Source organism: Spea bombifrons, chromosome 8 (genome assembly GCF_027358695.1).
Source record: "Spea bombifrons isolate aSpeBom1 chromosome 8, aSpeBom1.2.pri, whole genome shotgun sequence".
Taxonomy (NCBI): Eukaryota; Metazoa; Chordata; class Amphibia; order Anura; family Pelobatidae; genus Spea; species Spea bombifrons.
Window position 1 is genome coordinate 35999853 of NC_071094.1, and position 21870 is coordinate 36021722.

General features: G+C 37.8%; 1 protein-coding gene across 2 annotated transcripts; it reads left to right on the top strand.

Annotated features, from left to right (window-relative positions):
- Window positions 1-9083: 9083 nt before the first annotated feature.
- Window positions 9084-19845, top strand: LPAR4 (lysophosphatidic acid receptor 4). Of its 2 annotated transcripts, none has more exons than XM_053473623.1 (2): window positions 9084-9119; window positions 18305-19845. In XM_053473623.1, the coding sequence occupies exon 2, from the start codon at window positions 18459-18461 to the stop codon at window positions 19509-19511; it is 1053 nt and encodes a 350-aa protein (XP_053329598.1). In that variant the 5' UTR covers window positions 9084-9119; window positions 18305-18458; the 3' UTR covers window positions 19512-19845. The 2 variants fall into 2 exon arrangements, with proteins under 2 accessions (XP_053329598.1, XP_053329597.1); XM_053473622.1 differs by lacking the exon at window positions 9084-9119 and adding an exon at window positions 10703-11011.
- The last annotated feature ends 2025 nt before the right edge of the window (window positions 19846-21870 follow it).

Here is a 21870-nt window from a genome sequence, read left to right on the forward strand (position 1 = left end):
ATTTTAGGAAGGATCTGCACAGAACTTTATATCTCTTTGATATCCATTTTATATCTCAACTTTTAATATATGGGTGAGTGCCCATAAGCCAAGAGGATATGATAGCAAATATGAATACCAAGGAGGTCAGTAGCTCACACAACATACTAAAAGAAAAGATTCCTTATTTCTCACTTTCAGCATAGCTTTAATTTCCATTGAACATTGTGTGTGGGATGGAAAACTTTGCATTCTAGACATTTCAAGTAGAAGGCAATTGAGAGAACGGGTGGAAGATAGCCAGGCATGTGAAGTGAAGGGAGTTGTTTCTGGTCAGACAATAGAATGTTTAAAAATAAGTGGAAATAATCCAGAGCAGAATCATACTAAAGACCTCAACAAGGACAAAGCCAGCAAAGGGAAGAATACTTTGCAATTTAAAGGGGCACTGCCCTTTAATGCACATGATAGCTGTATGGTCCTTTCAAAATTTCATGTGGTCTGCTTTGCAAAACATTGGGGTATTCTGCAGAATCCCCCTAAATGTATTTGCCCACCCCCCCAGCTAAATGCCCTACAGAAGATATGTTTGCCGAAGGCATCTCCCTCTGCTGAATGAATGGTGCAAGTGTCCGCTCAGACCCCAGTACGCATGTAGAAAGATCTCCCATTGATTTCAGTGGGGGCACTATCCTGCCACTGATTGACAGCTTCAAGCAGCCAATCAGTGGCGAGAAATGTCATGGAGGGACAGAGCAGCTGTTGCTGAATGGCTGCAACTTTTCTGTCAGTAAAGTACCTTACTCTGAGGGGTTTTTTTTCATTTTGGAAAGTAAAGTACCTTAATATGTACTTTACTTTAATATGCATTCTTCTATAGTAGGCGTGTTAGGGACATTAGACTGTCTCTTTAAAAATACATGGTAACATTATATAGGCATAAAAATAATCTTACTAGAAGACACACAATAATATAATATGAACTGTGTGGCATTCTACATACAAGTCATTCATTATTATTTGGAAACATTCCAGTAGCTTCCAAAGACGAGGCTCCTTTATAAAGATGACATCTGCATTTTTATGACAAATTGAGCTTAAATAAGTAAAAGCTTCCTGCATGCCATGCATATTGTTTTATACATCTCCTAGTTTACACAATAAATCATTCGGTACTTTAACTTCTTGGAATGCACTATGCTTGAAGTTGCAGTATGTAGAAATATATCATTGCGGCACATTAGCTATGTAGCTTGAATAGCTAATGTTCTTTTTCAGGGGAAGTTTTACAGGTTCCAGATATAAGGAACATACATTAAAGATAAAGGCCAATTACTTTTATTCTGAGCCATTAAACGTGATTTTGACAATGGCTGATTACATACAAAAGCATATATGTTAAGAGAGGGAAATGCTATATATTCCTTACACAAAATTCCTGGGTTTTCACAATGCCAAAGGAAAAAAACTATGTTCCTTTTTGTTGGAAGTATCTTGCATCAGTGTCATCATTTCAGTTCAAGGACAGTGCATGAATCCAGATGCTTCCTATCAACGAACATGATGATAATGGGGAATAAATAAGTTCTCCAAAATTAGCAAACAAATCTGCTGTAAAATTTTACTTTGTGAAAAAATGACATGTTAAGTAAATTTATAGCAACCAAATATACCTAAAGAGCAAGGGAGACAGTGCCTTTTTTATTTATTTATTGTAATGGATGTTCCGTCAAGAGCAATAAGAGAAGAAGGAGCATTCGTGTTTAAGCTAAGGGGGATAACACTAGTTTTAGCTTTTTTGCCCAAAAAATCTCTCATTTTATTCCACATATTATTATTTCAATCAATTATTTGCCTAAATTACCGGTAATTGTATCTTCAATCAATTTGGACAACCCAGTAAGTTTTATGTTTTCCTGACAATTGTAAATCCATCAGTATTGTTTTGTCCTGTTATCTGAAAAAATGATGGGAAGCAAATATGATGATAGATAGTAAATAGATAGATGAAAGGTAGATAGAAGCATGATGGACTTGCATAGCTAAGGGTACAGTTTATTAGCAAAGCACTGGGTTTCAGTTCCACTGGCTGGGATTCAGCAACTATATTTGCTAAAGTGAACATGACTATTTGGAGTTGACACACAATGCTAATTCACATAAAATTGCATAGCAACTTCACTCTTCTAACCAAATCAACTTTAGTCTAATTGCCTTATCAGAAGGAGGGGATCCGGCAGTTCGTAAGACATGAGATCACCCTTAAAAAACAAGCATTTGTGCAAGAGTGTCTGAGCATGTATGTGTGTATGTGTGAGCATGGATGCGTGTGAGTATGGATGTATATGTGTTTGTGTATGAGCATGAATGTGTATGTGTGAGCATAAATATATACAGTATGTGTAAATGTGTGTGTGAGCATGAATGGGTATGTGTATTCATGTGAGAGAGAGTATGTGCTAACATGAGTATGTAGGGTGTAAGTGTGTATTAGTAAGTAAGTAAGTGAATATAAGAGTGTAACAATGTGTGTCAATGCATATGTCAGGTACCAAGGGGGCAAGAGCCTAATGGGGAGTGGTGTCCAATATAGGATGTGCCCCAGGTTCCAAATACTCTAATCTGCCATCAATTTCTATGTTTCTAAAGGATGTAATTGCGGCCACCGGCTAGATCCTTAGGTAGCCACAAACTCTAGCACCCAATTTACTCTTGGAGGTAAGTATGGAGTGCTGTCAAACCAGCGACCCATCGTTTATTTGCAAGATGTGCCTGATAGCTAGTCCAGAATGTAAACACATGAATCCCTAAAAACGCAGAGGGGTTAGAGCTATACTATGCTGGAAGCATTATTTACAACGTATCGGCTACATTGTATTCAGTCTGCTGACAGAGAAGAGGCTGGCTACTCTATGTGAGCGCTGTTTTGTTGTTTCTGTAAGTGGCAACCAGGCCTATCCCTGCTAAAAACATCTCTCTATACACCCTGTCAGCCTATCTAACCTGTCTGACCTCTAAAACAGTCAAGCTGGCCAAGTACCAGCCACTGGTAGCATGATTGACAACGTGAACTTTTATGAACAGACCTGTTCAAGTTTAAAGTCAAGTTCAGTATTAATCAGTATTTACTTAAAAAGGTAGCAAAAACTACTCCCCTCCCCTGACCAGTCACTTAAAATAGCCATATCTGAAACAGTCTCTTCAAACTGTCATTGCTGTCTGTTTATATCATGGCTTTACTAAGAAACTCCAGGCTCCCATTAAGAAATATCACAAGAAGAAATGTGCAGCGATAGCGAACAGTGTAGCTGAACATAAATCTCAAAATGTTTTTTTTTACAAGATAATCCATACATTGTTACGTATTTTAATCCTAAATATGGAGTTTATCTGGGACAATCCCATAACTTTATGTTCATGTCATGGGAAGATGCAAAATCTAGAATGACCTCATTTGCTGTTTTTCTCCAGGCCATATATATTGCTGATGCAAAGTGACTTCCCACAGTATGTGTGGTGTATGAACTCACAAAAAGAAGTCATTTACTTAGCTACTGGGTATCACATTACATGTACCGATCAACATATAGTGAAAAGTACATATACCCTCGAAAAAATGGTGGATGTCAACCAACAATAGAGGTTATGTGTATAAATACGTATGTGGATCTTATAAATCATATGAGAAAAGAAGACTATGGGATCATACCAAATGTTACAAAGAGTTCTATTACTTATGTCTCCTCCATGGTCTTAAGAACCAGAACAGAATTGGAACAGACCTCTCAACATTCTTAAATGACAGACAGGATCAAGCTGTTTGGATAGAGTTAGCAAAAGATGGGGATTGGACAAATACAAGCGCAAATACAAGCACTTCAATAATCAAACCACTTAACTTCTGTGTGTCACACTAGAATAGTGAGCCCTGATGACACTGCATCCTGATCTCCAATAAGATCATATACATACATGTTATGTCACAGGGAGCACAGTTCTATTAGGTCATTTGCTACATATGAAGGTTTACTGTAACAATTTCAGAAAAAAGAGCCCTGATAAAGAGATAAGGGTAGCCAAGGCCAGGGAGGAACCTGTTACTGGAACCAGCTGTGTCGGTAGTCAGACGCCAGGTCAGGAAACAGACCGTGATCTGGAACAAGAACAGAACGTCACAGAGAACGTCACACATCCAAATCAGTAGACAAATGATAGGTCTCAAGAAAAGCTATGAGGATGAGTTAGCCACTGGAACTCTGGTTGCATCAACAAAGGGCGAGTTGAGGCTGCTAGCCAAGTGCTTAGATAGAAGATCCAGGCCAAAAACATGGTCATCCGTGGTCACAAGGGTCCATAAAGGACGATGATATCACTTCGCTTACTGCAAGGTAGACACAGCCCACTGAGAAGGAGGAGGATTGGCATTGAAGGTCTCTTACGTTGTAGGACAGTGTCCGTGCTTTCAGAGAGGTGGCTGGATGGTGAGGACATCACTGGAGGCCCTTATTTTTTTGCATTTATTTTTTTGCAATTTCCAGTGTAAATAATACACAAACTATTAGCAATAAAAAAAACAATAAATTGGTTCAGTCTTAATCATCCATCTAAACACTCTGACTAATGAAAGTCTAAGGAGAAACAGACTTCATTACCATTTCTATAAAAAAATCAACAAACTGTGTTGTTTGAGCAGGGAAAATCACCCAAAATATCACATGACTGAAAACAATGGCAGCCTCCAAGTCTTTAGATAAATAAGATAAAAACAGGTTTTTGCTAGTCGCTAACTAGAAACCAATAGAGTCGCTTGCACGGCCCTTTAACTCCTGACGGGGAACTTGGCCTGTCTCCCCTCTATAAGAGTTAAAGGTCTTTAACTCCTGACGGCAAACCTACTCTATTGCTCGCTGGCAGGGCCCCTACAGGGGACCAATAGAATCGGCCGCATGTCTGACGAGGAAGTTGGCTTGGGGAGACTATTGGTCTCCCACTTCAAGAGTTAAAGGTCTGTACGAGCGACTCTATTGGTCGCCGGCAGGGAGCTCTTCTGCCATTAGTTGAAGAATCCGTAGGTTCGCCGTCAGGAGTTAAAGAGCCATCCGAATGACTCTACTGATGGCCTGCAGGGGCCTCCAATTGGTTGATGCCAAAGGAGGCCCCTGCAGGCGACCAATAGACTCACTCGTACAGCCCTTTAACTCCCGACGGTAAACCTACGGATTTCTGCTCCCGTTAACTCTTGCGATGCTGCGTAGATAAGGCAGGCTAGATGGGGAAGGGAGATTAGTAAACGAAGACTAACACGAAGATTCTTCGTGTTGTGTGTCTTCCTATACGTTTTGCGGCCCCCATGTTCGTATGTTCGGTATTCGGGCTGGCCAATGAAAACGCACCCTTCGTGTTCGTTTTCATGTTCGCCCGCAGACGAATGCACAAGTCTACCTTCCACTGTTCTACCCAGAATTTTAACCTTTTCATTTTAATTATGTACATCATGACATTTGCATTACACCTTTCCCCTAGTTCTGATGGCAGGGGGAGGTAGGAAAATCAGATAAATACTGCAATGATTTGAATTAAGGGACCAATACCGAGATAAAATACCATGTGGTTTATTAAATAGAGAGCATAGGATTGATAGAACAAAGTAATACACTTCAAATGATAAATCATAAATTGTTTCTCCAGAAGGTTATTGAAAAATACAATGCATCTTTCTAAAGAATGACATTTTTAGTACAGTAGTACTGAGAATGTAAAAAACAATCATGGTTTCAAGGTTATTCCAAACATCAAAAATGTGTTTTGAATTTTAGTATTTACCGTACATTCCTCAACACCAAAGGTCTGAGTAAATAGACAGCAGGAATTCTACTTTCCGCTTATCGCTTCCACTATGCCACATTCAAAGATGAGCTTTATCGGTTAATTTTATTATTCTTGTTGTTTTTATCCTTAATATGAGAATAAATTCTTACAGCAAGGAACAAAAAAGTAAACCACTATTTTTCCAAGCTTACAATCAGTACGTTGTGAATACAGAAGAGAACTCACAATTAACAGAATTATAACCCAGGCAATGATACAACTGCAGTATAGAGTAGATTTGAATGCTTGGATAGGCATGAGAATCCTGATTTTTAAGATTCACTCAGGCTTTCAATGGCCACTGCAAAAGAGCTCCAGTATTCCATTAGCTTTTCAGGCCCCATTCTTTAAAATTTACAGGGATTCTTGTTGCAGAACTTTTTGTTTCCAAGGAAAATAAATGTAGTGGAGCCAAGTCTCAGAATGGTATGAATGAGCCACAAAGCAAAGCCAAAACAGCTAAAAGATCCTATAAAGAGTTGATTTAAATTCCATGTTCCAAGTAAAAATGGAAACAGATACAGTCCTGCATGCAAAGAAACTTGGTACCAAGATTGTTTCGGGGGCCAGGGAGACTCACATAGTCATGATGATTATTATGAGAAATCCAGCAAATGCTTTTAATAAATACGTCCTTGGGCTGTTCTAAATCCTAAACCAGCAAACGAAACATTAAAAAAAAACTGCTGATATGAAGCTAAAACTGTATAAATTATCCAATTTAGCCAATTAGCATCAGCATGGCGCATGTCTGTGCTTTATTCTTCTATGGGAAAGTTACTTAAAGGCAATTGCTTCCATGAGCAGCTCTTATCTTGCATCTGCTTCTCGGCATCCTCCTGTTTAGTGGATGAACTAGGTTGATGAGGAGCACCAAACCTTGGAGCGTGTATGAGCATGTTTGTACAGCCGCTGTAAGCACGCTCACGCATGTTTTTGGTATATCTCTACCACCGGTTAGGTTCAACATCATTGTAGAGGGGAGGGGATTGGTTCCATGCACAATATTTTAATATTAAACAATTGTGTTAGAGTATTGCAAATATGCTGTTTGTAGTACCTGATGTTGCCTGATCTACAAATACAATGCCCAGAAAGATATATAAACTTTTTAACTCCCTGACGTCACCAGGCCCTGTGAAGGGCCAATCCCAGTGAGCTTCTCAGAATATTGCAGAATTGCAAAATATTTAGTTGTGCAGGTCAAAATCAGTAATTCTCACCGGAGAACCTTCTGAGGTTGGTGGGAATAAACCATAATGAGTCCGTAAGATCACAAAAGCTGTCCATCTTCTCCTTCTGTACCAATAATGTTCAACGTGTGTCAGCATTATCGCCAAGTGTGAATATTGACATTTTTTATGATATTGTTAATTTACTAAAGTATGCCTCCCATGAGGCCGAACTTTACACATGCTGTCCCGAATAAAATGGTTGATGTGGTCATGTGGTCATACTAGGGTGGAGCTCCCCGATTTTTTATAGGGATTGTCTATAGGGATGCTCTTGACAATAGCATGTGAACAGTGATTATATATATATATATACCCTTTCATACATGCTCAATAATGACTAATCATGGTTGCAATGTATCGTTGGGAGGGTTTTTTTTTTTTTTTTTTACAAACAAGCTCTGCAGACTTTGCAGCAGTACCCAAGAGGTTAGACGATTTTAAGGTCCTATTGGGTGGGGTTCCTTTTCAATGTTTCCAAAATATATCGTTGCTTTGTGTGAGGGAGGAGGAGAACAAAGGTGTCAAAAGTGTCTTTTACCGAAACTTTGTATTAATATGTAAAGTTGTGACCGCTTTTGAGAGGAATAGAAAATGTATATATCAAGTGATGAGGGTTTTCACATGATTATCAATCTAATTAGCATTTGTACCACTTCTCTTTGCATTGAAGAGAAGATGCCACGAATACATTTTTGTAAACAATAGTAGACCCAACATAAAGCCATCCTAAAACAAACAAACCTGCTCTTCAGAGCCATGTGTTAATTCACTAGAATGAAGCATACCTTGTTCACCTATCCATCTCTGAAACATTTAAAATGAGTGCTATAACACTATATACACTGAAGATAAATCTCCCTCAAGTTTATATCCTGCGGAGGAACTAAAATCGCCGTCTTGTAGAACCTATCACAATATTGTGCTGTTATCTATGGAACAGATACTATAAATGTAAATTATCATACCTACACAGTGAAAAAAAAGCCACTGGGACTTTGTTTGTTTGCAATATTACAATAATTTCCTACGCTACTTTCCAGATTATTAATGTGGATGCACCATGGCTCACTGTTAACAAGGAAATAGGCATAGCTATATTTGCCCAAGAGAGATTAAGCATGTAATTAGAGATGGTACTTTGTAATGCGCCAACAAGAAAAATAGGTAACGTTGTCTTCAAAGGTCTGTTCCTTACATGGATTCCATATGTTGTCCTAAAAGTTTATGTGACTAAATGTTTTTCTACATTGGCCCAATGAAAGGTATCAACTAAAGCCTACATGTCTAAAGAGTAGAACAATAAACCGTGTGGATGAATCCTCCTAGCATTTTCTACCATTTTTTACAAACATCAAATCATTTCATATACTTAAAGAGTAACATATTGCATGTACATTAAAGATATATGTTCAGGGTTGGTCCTGCCATTTAGCAAACCTAGCCACCACCAGCTTCTACCCGTTTCTCTCATTCATTACCAAGCAAATGCACACTGGATGGAGCACCCAAGACATGGGTTACTTAGGGTGCTAGAAACTATGGCTGGCTCTATATATGTCTGGTAAAATAGAGGCAAGATGGCATTCCTAGCGGTGTTGAATCTCAAGATAGGTTTGGACCAATAGAGCTTATGTCTGTAGAGCCCACCTTTCTAATTGAACAATTGGTGGTAAGAAAGGCATATGGAAAAATATATATTTGTGTGGAAAACAGAGTTGTATGAAGGCATGTATGTCTGTATGTATGTTAAAATACATGGATTTATGAACGATTTGTGATAGAACCAACATTTTAGCATGTTCTCAGACGCCTTGACATTAAGTATGAAAAGCTCACACAGTTCTAAAAAGGCTTGAAGGCTTTACAGCACATGATGTTTCTATAAAGGAGGGGCAAGGCTCGATGAAGTCTTCTGAATCATTAAGTAAAGGAGTGAATTGAAACATATTACACTGGAACTTCAGGAAGAATTTCTCTGGCCTTAGGGTATAAGGAAAACTGTTACCGATGAGAAGATACGATTATTTGCTTAAGAAAGTGAGTACAATTTAATGTTATTTTGTCTATAGTTCCTTAAAAGTGGTGGGTTTCAGATTTTATTTTTATTTCGTTTTGTTTTCTCTTCAAATTCAGCCTTCCTTACTCTGGGTTGGTTTTGCAAGGGAACAACTGGCTAGAGCCCAGATGATTTTATATTCTAGTCAAAAACAGGGTAAGATGAGCTCATCTTGGATATTCTGGTGTGATCGTTGCTAAACAAAGCTTCTCAGTATTTAGAGAAAAGGTCTTAAACGTTTGATTATGGATTGGAAAAAAAAAGTCAGACTGTAGAAACTTACAATGGTGTAGGTAGATTCAGGTGTCGGGGTCTAGATTGCTAAGTAGGCTTTTAGTCCCTATCTTGATTATGTTCTAGTGGGACTAAACGATGTGATATGAACTTGTGGGAGCATACACCAGTGACTAAAGCCATCTGGCCCTCTGCCGACTGATGTGACATCCCCTTCTAGAAATGAAGAGAACCACAAGGAGGACAAGTGGGATTGTTGCAGGACAGCTCAAGTGAGCCCGTCACCTTGCAGCACCCGGGACACCTGCCCCACTTGACCCATGGAAGGCTCGGCCACATGACACTAAGCCTAGTGTCTCATTTGACCTTGACTCACCAAGTTCCCCACCCAGAGCGCAAAAGACTTCTCTCACTGAGTTAGTGCACTCCACTTTATGGTTTCCTAAGATGGAGAGTATTCCCACCAAGAGGGAAGCTCCTGGTGTATAAATGCTATTCTTTTGAGCTTATGCACTATATTTTGAGTCTATATCTGTAGAATAATAAAAACTCATCAGTATGACTACACTCTCGTATCTATCACAATTTAGTAATTTTATTATGGGTCCCAAATAGGAGCAAACATTTGAAAATAAAATTTTACAGCAATTAGTGATTATTATTTTTTAGCAACACCAAAACAACAGAATTAATTAAAAACATTTTACAGTAACCAACAACAAAAACCGGGAAACATAAAAAAGATTTTTAAAAGAACTTCTGGGAAAATAAACATAATTGGTAATTAGTATAACTTAGGCTTAAAAACCGTTACTTTGCTCCAAAGGAAGTTGTGGGAGATATATTTTGGCAGTAATTGCACAACCCTTTCCAAGCTGAACAATCCAGACCTCTTTTTTGTTTTTTCCCCTAAATTAATTTGGTATGTGAGAGAACAAAGCATAGTCAATCTTTTGGCAGTACAATTGACAAGGAGCTCCAAATCACGTCAGCAAATAATGAGAGTTGGGGTACTGGACTTAAATTCCCAACATCCTTAGGAATAGTAAGTATTGTAGTGTTTTTATTATTATTATTTATTTATTTTTCCCCTGATACACCCTTTCAAATTAATTGAACAGGAAACTGGTTTTAGTCATTATGGGCAGTGTTTTAACTCTTTTGTTGTGGGGAGGTTTTTTTTCCCCCTGGCAGTGTTCTATGTGAACCCTATAAGGTTCCTGATTGGTTTGCAAATAATAGCAAGGCACAGGAGACTGGGAGGACTCTGAAATTCTAATAATACCCTCTGCTGTCCAATAGAAAGCATTTCCTATTAAGACCCCCAAGAGTCCTTTTGCTCTCAGATCCAACCCAGACATCAGGGCCTTTCTGTGTCCAGTGTTTTTTCTTCTCCCTCTAAGGCATGCTGCTTGGAGTATTCAGGCTGCATTTTGTCTAACAAAAGGGTGCTGGAGATCACAGCTGCTGGCATCAGATTTGGAGGATTTACTTAGTTTTGGAAAATAAGAAAAACTACACAAATGCTCTTGCATTTCTTTTCTTCCTTTCCAAGGATGGATACACACACAGGATTTTAATCAGGATCATATGCATTGTTTAAAGGCAAGGAAACTCCAATTGTGATTCTTTATTCAGGGTGAGTATCCTGTGCTGTTACTTATTTAGAAACCAGGCAATCATTCAGAAATGTTACAATGAAGACGTTTGTATATTTCTATTTAACTTCAGAAACATTGTATCATTTATCCATACACTGTAGCAAACTTATTTGTTTGTTTCCCCCCATTTGTTTCAATATTTAAAGAGACCGCACCTTCATTAACTCTTGGTTAGCAAAACAATATTCTATTTTTTTTAACCTTTTCAGTGTATTCCTTAGTGTCCAAAATGAGTTACTTCTTTATTAATATGCAATTCTGTGTTTTTTTTATATGTAATACTTAATTTTAAATGCCATGGCTGATCAATACCCTTGGTGTTTTAAAAGCTAATAAAGAGCAGTCTATTGTGCCTTGCATGCAATTGGGTTTCCTAGAAGTGGAAAAAATCTCTTTATGGATTTAGGCATCACAGGATAAAAATGGTAAATGTATTTTTCCCCTTTTTAAGATGCAATGAGATGCAGCTGTGCTCAGGATATGCCCATGGATTAAGTTTCAGTTAAACAAATGCACTAAAGAGGAGGACTATATAAGAACAGCATTTAAAGCCTGACTTATTGTGTGCCTATTGCAGACAGCCTTAAACTCTTGAACCCCAAATCCCATTAGTGTCGCCTTCTGCAATTTTTCCTAGATTACTGTCCTCTGGTGTTGAAATCAGACTCTATTAATCTTGTAGATCTGATACAGCTGAGGGGGGCTTACTTTACTAGATTGTGTATAACCACCGCTGAACTGATTAACACTGTGACTGCCAGAATCATATATTCATGGTATATTTCAAATGGTTACTCAATCAGTGAGTAGCTTGTTATTAGTTAGTGGCTTGTTATATATCTATAACACTATTTGTATTATAATAATAAGCCAGGAGTGTGCCCATCCTTACATACATTTATAATAATATATAAACCTGGAGTGTGTCCATCCTTATATACATTTATTATAATATATAAACGTGGAGTGTGTCCATCCTTTTGCAGCTGTATAAGTTTGGGTGTGACCTTGATCTTTTTAAATTGAACTGTGAACTTTGATGCAGATGTTTGGAGGATGGAGAGAAGGAGAGGGCAATATAAACACCAGCAGGGATGAGAAGTGGGGGAGGGGGAGGGGGTGAAAACAAAAAGGAGGTGGGGGAGTTTGCTCAGCTTTAATGAGTGTCAGACATAATAGCAGCAGGGATTTCTCTTCACGGTCAGGGATGGAAGATTTTGTGGACCTTCAATTTCCTCTTGATTCCAAGGCTGAAGTATTAACCCTTTCATTGTAACTTGTCCATCCCTTATAGCGCTTTAAGGGTTATCTTTTTCTTTTATCTAGTTTTCCCTGTGTTAGAACTGTGGTATTGGCAAGGTTGGCATACATGGCTGCTGTAAGCTATTTAATGTCTTGGTACCCATGTCATTTTTATAGCTCATCATAGTAGTTGGATACAATGTTCTATTTGTTTTGCCTGAAGGATAAGCTTTATTTGAGGTTTACTAGGTAGTTTTGGTATATTTGCATTTACTGGAAATATTTTGTGCAGAATGCCCTTTATTTTACTGCGATGATATATTTGTGGGTAAGGTAACTCCTTGTTACTTTGTGCAATCTGTTCCCTTTGGGACCCCCTCCTCTTGCTGAGATATGGAGATTGGCGGAGTAGTCTTAATGTAGATGTCTTTCATGGTGCTATGGGGCCACAGAAGGGATTGCAAGGTTCATTCTTTGTGAACTTCGTTGCGTTAATGGATGACATTTGCCAGGCCATACTAGATATTCCAAGAATCAGTGTACTTGAGATAAAAAAAAATAAAAATACACAATCTATACATTCGCTGGTTTGGATACTACAGATGATATGCCTATTAAATCTGTCATCTGAAAACTCATTATGGAATCAACTGCCTAAGGCCAGAATCATCTGACATAAGAATCAAATTATTCTCCCCTGCTCGTGTTGTTGCTACTGGTCACAAAGCTACCAGCTGAGCTTCTCGCTTAGGAGAGAAAATAATGCTTTTGTTCTCGGCTGCAAATGTGTGAGATGTCCCATTCTCAAACCCACTGGAATAAGTTCACCAGTCATTTTATCATATATTCAAAAAAAACCAATGATTATAATAAAATAGATTTAGATCAAACTTGTAATATTAAAATCTATGTTTTGGGCTGCTGTGCTTCAAAACATTTTGTTAGCTATTTTCCATTTGGATATGTAATCCTCATTATGGCAAGTTTGTCTAGAAAAAGATATAACCAGATACTTTAGACCATGTGTAAATCCCTTTTGTGAATGTATTACCTTTTGACCCTCATATGGTGACTATATGTGTGTAGCGTGCATTGATCTTTTTTAACAGGGTTTGTATACCAAATGTGGTTTTTGTGGCTGATACATCACAAGGCCATTTGGCCAGACTTTGCGCCTCCCTACACACACACTCACACTCTACCCATTCTGAATATTATCTCTATCATTGTCTGTCTAGATAATGTTTTATAGATACCTTACCATTGAAACTATACACAGCATAACATCAGTGGCCATGTAATGATTGTGGTAGTTTTTTTTCTTCCCTATAGAATCCATCCATGGCATTGGCAACATAGATGATGGGGGGGCAGCCCTGCCAAGTGTTTCTGTGGATGTTGGGGAGTCTTGTCAGTCATCTCAAAAATTGATGTCCCTGGAGATCATAACTTCTAGGTACTGATCCTAATACTTTCTATAAGTCTTCTGAGGAGAATTGGGAAGATTGCATTTTATAGCTACCCCTGCTTAAAAGGAACTGTATAAGAATGGGTTAAATAGGTCACCATCCACTATTCACTGAAAGGCATTTAAACCGTATATTATATAACCCACAAAAAAAAATAGCTGATGGTTTGAGGGCAGAGGACTGTTTTGGGCTTCACCCGTATGAATGCATGTTCTGAAGGGAAGTATTCCAAAAATAAATACGCCTTGTAAATTGTCAAAAGAGCTTGCAGTCTGTCGTCAAGGGCAGAATTTGCTGTATTAATGGGTAAGCCGGGGCCCCATTCTCACTTATCGCTAGTTACAATTTGGACAAAACATTAGTGAACCCGCTAGCTTATATTATGAATAAGCCTTACTTTTACGTTTATTCACATAAAACTTTTTTTTTTTTTAGTTTAGTTTCTATGGCAATGATGTATCGGTACCTGGCTTTGTGTCGCACGGTAATTAATAATTCCCTGAAATAAAATGCTGAATGAGACAAAGGATTACAGGATTATTTCTTGGTGATGTTTGGAAATTCATCAGTACAAAGAGTTATCTGTGCATGCGGACGTTTTAGAACAAGTTAGATACCAGCAGTTATTGATTGGGGGTTGCATTTTTAAAATGTCTAAATGCAAACAAGCTCATACTGACAGGAACACAGAGCAACGTCGGGATAGGCAATGGTGTCGGTACAAAGACGCCAGCGTCCGTGGCAAGGTTTGCGAAGGTCCATCGAACGTCATTAAATTGTCCACCAAAGCAATGCTGGTGCCGACCCCTGGCAACCATTTCTAACTGTAGATGAGGTAAATACCAGAGGAGATAACGGACATATGGCCAGCTGATCTACTGGCTTGATTTTGCATTTTACAGAGCGTACATAAACAGTGCTGACATTATCTATGCTGAGGAGCACATGTGTAGCTTCCCCATCCCCCAAAACCAAGGCTTTTCTCTGTGCAAGACATCTCTGTGAAGATAATTAACTGAATGCAAAACAGCTTGGCCTGTACACTCGGACAGGAAATGCCTTCCAGTCCTCACAGGATGTAGATGGTTAAAGAGAGTCGGGTAAATGCTCATAAATGGGAACAGTTACCCAATTAGGTCATTTATTTATTTATTTATTTTGCTTAAAGTCATCCTATTTATTTCCCACAACTTAAACTAATTAGTACGAACAATTTATCTACTGTCACTAACCTCTGAGACACTAAGTCAAGAAAATTGGCATAGAAATATTCGTTTTTTTTGGTTTTGTTTACTCTGCAGCTTCCTTAACGTAATTATATAATTACATTAAATTACTTTTTAATGTTTTTATTTTTTTTATTTTTATATCCTCTGCTTGCTAGAAGTTTCTATCGCTGTCAAAGGAAAAATAATCTATACATTAGCTTGATAACCCCCTGCTACTATTATTTCAAAGTCCCTTGTTAAGTGAGGAATTCTGGGACAAGGGTATAAATATGGTACAATTGGCACAAACGTTGCATTTGTTTCAAAAGTGATTCACATTTAGCAATTCTTACCGACATCTTGGTTCCCAATGAGGAGGAAAGAGGGAGTGCAAAATGTCAGATGTGGGTATGTTGCCAAAATGTTTGGAGTGTTGTGATATCTCAATGTTTTCTGCCAATGGAAGAACATTCCTGCGCATGCCTGGTATCTGATTATGGGCACTGGCCTCCTGAAAAATACCCTTTTAGCTTCAAGTTATAGTAGAGTGCTAAGCAAATCGCCAATTTCAATGAGACCTATGAGGTTAGTTCACTCAAATAAGAGTTGACAAGAACTATTGTTTCAATTCCTTGATTTACTAACCCCAGGGAGCTTCTGCTCCTGCAATGGCTTGTCTGGCCCTGTATAACGCATAGTTATATCATATTAATGAGAAGGTGGTAGAAAAATGGAAGACCAACCCATGGACAGATGAAGGCCTGAGCCTCTACATCAGGAAAATGGGCAGACTAGATGGGACAAATGCTGATATTTCTATGTTTCTCATCTAGTGAATTATACATTATAAAGGGCCTGTTCTTTCCTTCCTGCTGGAGACACCTACATGACCATGGCCCTTCATGATAAATATTAAAGTAATGGAATGTAATCCACAGTTCTCCCTTTAGAGAATAAAACATTGGGTTCCAAACATGTTGGTTTTATTTCTGACTCGTTCAGTCTGTATGTCCTGATAATACAGCCAAGTGAACAGTGACTAAGTCTGAAATGTTTGTTAGAGATTCATTTTTTAAACAATATATTTTTATCACATAATTGTTATCTGAGTATATTAATATTTTGCAGTATAAATCATTAGACACCATTCCCTTCTTAGCCTCTAAATTGAGTCTTACATTCCTCTAGTTTTTATGTTGAGCCAATGCTTAGATCACAGGCTTAACCACAAGAGATCTATTTTGATGCTCCCTGTTATTATGTAACCATGCTCTACCCTTATACTTTATTTTTATCACACTTCTGGTCTTTTTGGTTTCCCAATGTACACGCACATACATAATCAACATCTGGGTACAAGGGAGGGCATTAATGTAAATACCGGTTCTGCAGTCGTCCTTTTGTGACTCACTGCCAGCCACTGGGGGCCGGTGTCTTTATCTCCAAACAGATGGAGCATCAGAACTCTCTTTCCCATGAGGCACCTCAGGCATCTGGCTGGATTCCAAGTTATTTGAAGTGATGTGGCAGACGAGGGGCAAGGCTTTTAATTATTGACAGGAAAGGGTTTTCATGGGGTCTTGTTTACAAGGTCATTGATGGCAAATTAAGATAACAAGAGAATAAAATTTGTACTTGGATTCACTGATCTGGAGAGTTGCCGCCTTGTTGTAAGTTTATATTTACTTGGTATGATGTTAAGGGCTTTGTAAATTATGTGTAACCCTTACGAAAAAATTACTGCATTTTTTTTTCTGAAGTAATACTGCAGTTTTTTGGACATGAAAAAACTGCAATACTGCACTTTTACTGCAGTATTACTGCACATTTGCTGCAGTTTTACTGCATTTGTACTTCACTGTACTGCAGTTGTACTGCTGTTATTTTTGTACGGAAGTACAAATGCAATAAAGCTGCAGTACATTGAATTACAACTGTAGGTTTGCAATATAAAAAAGTGCAGTAAAACTGCAGTACAGTGAAGTACAAATGCAGTAAAAGTGCAGTATTGCAGTTTTTTCATGTCCAAAAAACTGCAGTTTTACTTCAGAAAAACTGCAGTAATTCTTTTGGGCTGCTGAGGCCCGCAACCCCAAATAGCTGTTTCCTAATGTACAGTGGGTGGCCCCATTTGTATTTATGGAATGTATTTCCATGTTGTTTATTACTATAGATGACTACTCGCCAAGATAACACATTGTTGTGAATACATTTGCCATTTTTATTTCTTTTTGTAATTCTTTAGAATGTGTAGTTCAGCCTCATGGTACCTCAGCAATGTTTGGGATATGTTGATGTTCCTTAGCAGCTAGCAATGACGACGTGACGCAGCAATCACTATTTGTTAATATGTAAATGCATCTGTTGTTTGCTTCTTTTTCCTGGTGTGTCCCTCTTGTCCAACGATGAGAGAACCAGGTAGCAATCTAAAATAAAGTTAAAATATGTATAATCGTAATTCTATACATACTGATAGCATATAAATAACATAAATATAGTTAGGTTATACGTTTTTTAGTTTGAAAATCTTTTCTTCCTTGCAAGAACGGCCCAACTGGCAATGACAGAGTGGCCCTAGCTCTTTAAGGCCAGTGGCCTCCTGGTGACGTAAGTGTGGCCGTCTGCACACTACGTTTTTATGTTCATGTGAATGTGTGGTGCTATTGACAAGTGGCCCAACGAGCTTTGGTCTGGTGTACCAGATGACCTATCCATGCCTGCTTCCAAGAATTGCTTATTTTGATCTATCATTATATATTGGTTGCCAATATCATTCCAGTTTCATGCCCGATATGCATTTAGTGTCACAAGCCTAAGAGTTAGTAACATTGCTGATTTTGCAATAGTTGATGTTAATTCTTACTGTGGTTACCTATTCTGATAAATAGGGAATGGTAAGGAGCCACAGTTTTGTTATATTAAGCGGACATTATTGTTCCGTTCCTATGGTGTATTCGCAGCAATAGTTGTATGTAGCGCTGGTGGTACTGGGTATTCTTTTGTGATGCAATTTTGCTCTTGTTAAATTGTTTCTTAATAGATGTTCATTGGATAGTCAAATAGCCTCCCTGTGGAATTAAGCCACTCAATTGTATCACAAAGCATTCTGATAAGATTAGGGTAAGCAGTAAGATAAAGTTGCACGTATTCGGTAAATACTGATAAGACAGGAACATTATACACAAAGCAGACGGTCTAGCAACAATTTCTGTATATCATGAAAAATACGCTTCTAAATGAACACAGCATGTAACCATTTAACTGGTAGTTTTTAAAGTATGACCGAGTCTAATTTGTGGATGTGTATGTGTGTGTATTTAATATTGACTTTTTTTTTCTTTTACATTTTAAGGCCCCTGCTATGGAAAAGAAGAAGCCTGTGAAAATGACTTCATCTTACATCAAACAAACCTGCAAAGATGGTATTAATATACATGTCCTCTAAATCATTACATGGATGTTGTTAGAATCGGCATTGGATTGGACAGAACACTAAAAAACTTGGGATGGGAAACCATAGCAACAATCTCACCTGCCTCATTGATGACTCCTTTAAATACAACCTCTATGGGGCAGTTTATAGTGTGGTGTTTATCCTGGGATTGATCACAAACTGTGCTTCACTCTGTGTCTTCTGCTTCCGGATGAAGATGCACAACGAAACTGCCATTTACATGACCAACCTGGCGGTGTCTGATCTTCTATTTGTGTTTACGCTGCCTTTTAAAATTTTCTATAACTTTAATCGACACTGGCCTTTCGGCGATACCTTGTGCAAGATTTCGGGAACCGCGTTCTTGACAAACATTTACGGAAGCATGCTTTTCCTCACCTGCATCAGCGTGGATCGTTTCCTAGCGATTGTCTACCCGTTCCAGTCCCGAACCATTCGAACAAGAAGAAATTCTGCTATTGTCTGCGCTGGCGTCTGGGCTATTGTCCTTAGCGGGGGTATTTCTGCATCACTATTTTCCACCACTAATATTTCTAAATCAAGCACCACATGTTTTGAAGGGTTTTCCAAGAGCATCTGGAAAACCTACTTGTCAAAAATCACTATATTTATTGAAGTTGTTGGGTTTATTATCCCCCTGCTTTTGAATCTCACGTGTTCGTCTTTGGTTTTGAAAACGCTGAGGAAGCCCGAGACGTTGTGCCAGATTGGAACCAACAAAGAGAAAGTTTTGAAGATGATTGTCGTCCATGTTGCCATTTTTGTGGTTTGTTTTGTGCCCTACAACTCGATCCTTTTTCTGTACGCTTTGGTTCGCTCCCAAGCTATCGCAAACTGTTCGGTGGAAAGATTTGCCCGGACAATGTATCCAATTACTTTGTGTATTGCAACAATGAATTGCTGCTTTGACCCATTTGTATACTATTTTACTTCCAAATCGTTCCAAAAGTCATTTAACATCAACCCTCTGATAAAAATGGACACCCTTTTTAAGACGGATTCGGCTGCAAAAATTGCTTTGCCGATAACACAAGAGGATCTTCATGAACAAATGAACATTCATAACAGAGGAGAATTAATGTCAGAGTCTAACTTCAAGGACTAATGTTTGTAGTTATGTCACGGCAATTAGAATGGCTCTGGAACTATAATTTAGAAGGTTTGTTGAGCTGGACCTGGTCAGTATTATAAGTGGAAATGTATTAAACTAGAATCTTTAATTTAAATAGAGAAAAAACCTGTTTGTAGTATTGTACAAAAGTCACAACTGTGTTTTGCTTTAAAAAAAAATTCTCATTTATGTAAATATTACAAAATACTGTAGATATGTCTTCTGCTCCTTTTTCGTCTGTGTTTTAGTATTATCTGTTGTAAACCACAAATGCCTAAATATTGTTAAATTTAAGACTAAAATACATATCTGTTCCTATTTAGATTAATTCTGGAATGCATTGGATTATTCATTGCTTCTTTTTTTTTTTGTTCTGATTTGTGGGCATTTCCAAATCTATAAAATCTATTAACCAATATCTAGAAATGAGTTGGGGAAAAAATTTAATTAGATGTTGCCTGGGTTAGATTTTGATGCTGTACTCCATGTAAGCCTTAAATTGCCTCCTGCACAAGGGAATTGACTCATCCACTTAACATATATATATATATATATATATATATATATATATATATATATATATATATATATATATATATATAATATATAATATATTCTTTGCCCACAGTTACCTGTGAAATCTAAGTTTGATACAACAGGAACCTGTCTTAATGCTTTCTTTCGATTATATGGAAAAAAAAAAATATCAAGTCCCGCTAAACCTCATTGTGCCCTGCTTGTTTTCTATGGCAGTTAATGGCATACATGTGATGTACGGTGTTCATGCCTTTATAATTGGATCCTTTAGCTGGGCAAGTGTTCAAGCAACATTTCTCACTGAAATGCAGCTCAAATTACAGAAAAATAGGGCAAAACGGCAACGTTCGTCAACCGCTGGGAAAAATTGGTGTGAGTGGCCCATTTAAAGACTATGTATAATATCCTAACAACAATATATTAACTTATGATACTGATTTTGCTGAAGCTCGGCAAAGTTATTATTTAATTAGTACTGTGTGTATATGTGTTGTGCAATTTCATTGCTTTGAGAGGCCACCTCATGTGAATTGAATAAATTGTTATTTCACAAAGCAAAAATCTATATGCGGTATTGTGAAACATAAGCCAAGTCGGTTTTTACTATATATATAATTTATGTATGTGATAGACTAATGAAAAGGGCCAGTCTTTAATAAAATAATTATATAGTATATATTTTAAGAACATATAGGAGATGTGATGGTAGAACTTTACCAATGGGCAGCCTAGCACTTTAATCCTTAACACTTTTGTCTGGCACCAATGTAGAAGTTATTCGTCGCTGTTTAAAAAAAAACCTAAGATCTATTGAGTGGAACAGAACCTGATGATCATCTAATTTATTCTCTAACCCTGTCTCCTACTCTGCTTCCACTAGAAATTAAAAACACGCCAACCATCATATGCACTTTAATGCCTAAGATAGCTGGGAACCCTTTCGCCACCCCGATATTTAACATGCAGGATACAAGATCTTCTTACTGGCAATCAGCCCCGGTGCTGGATCAGCAAGGGTTGTGAGGGGGTCTAAAAAGACCCCCACCCTTTGCACATAAACAAAAAGCTCTCCCATTGATTTCAATAAAAGCAAATTACCTGGGTGCTAATCATCGGACCATGGAGGAGACAGGCCGCTGCAACTTCTCCATAAGATAAGTATTCTATATTTTTTCTTTGTTAAAACATGTTAAATAATGTACTTGTAGGGCGCTGTAATATAAATTCTTCTTTGATAAGGCAGCATGAGACAACTGTCCCTTTAAAATCAATCTTAATTTAAATAAATAACCGCTTTTATTGTATGTTCATGCTATCAAAGCCCAAGGTTGTACCTGCAATGTTTACAGAGCTTTTAAAGAGAAGTAAACTCCAAAACCGCAAGATATGAAAGAAATACATTTAGACAAAATATACCTGTAGTCGTATGATAGGATGCCTTCATTTGTACCAAGCATTAGTAGCGGGTCTAGCGCACATTTTCAGTTGTACAGAAATGTTGCGCTCATGTCTTAATGGGTACTTGGTTTAAACATTTAATTGAAAAATAAGATGTTCATTAAGGTTTTTTTATTGTATTAAAGAAAATTGCCATGTAACTAAAAACATTGCCTTTTAAGTCACTAGAAGCAAGAACTTAAAGGAAAAGCAGCTCTGGAATGTCCATTATTTATAGGCAATGCCTAATATTTGTTCCTCTGAAGAGATAGTAAAACAACGCAGAGTGATTTTAAACTCCCTTACCCTGCCTCAACTGTCCATCCATGGCACAGATAGAGAGTTAGTTCTGCAGAGTATTTCACGGTTGTTAAAGGTG

Bases quoted from the DNA above. Each gene is read 5' to 3' on its own strand.
- LPAR4 (XM_053473623.1), top strand. From the start codon at position 18,459: ATGGGAAACCATAGCAACAATCTCACCTGCCTCATTGATGACTCCTTT.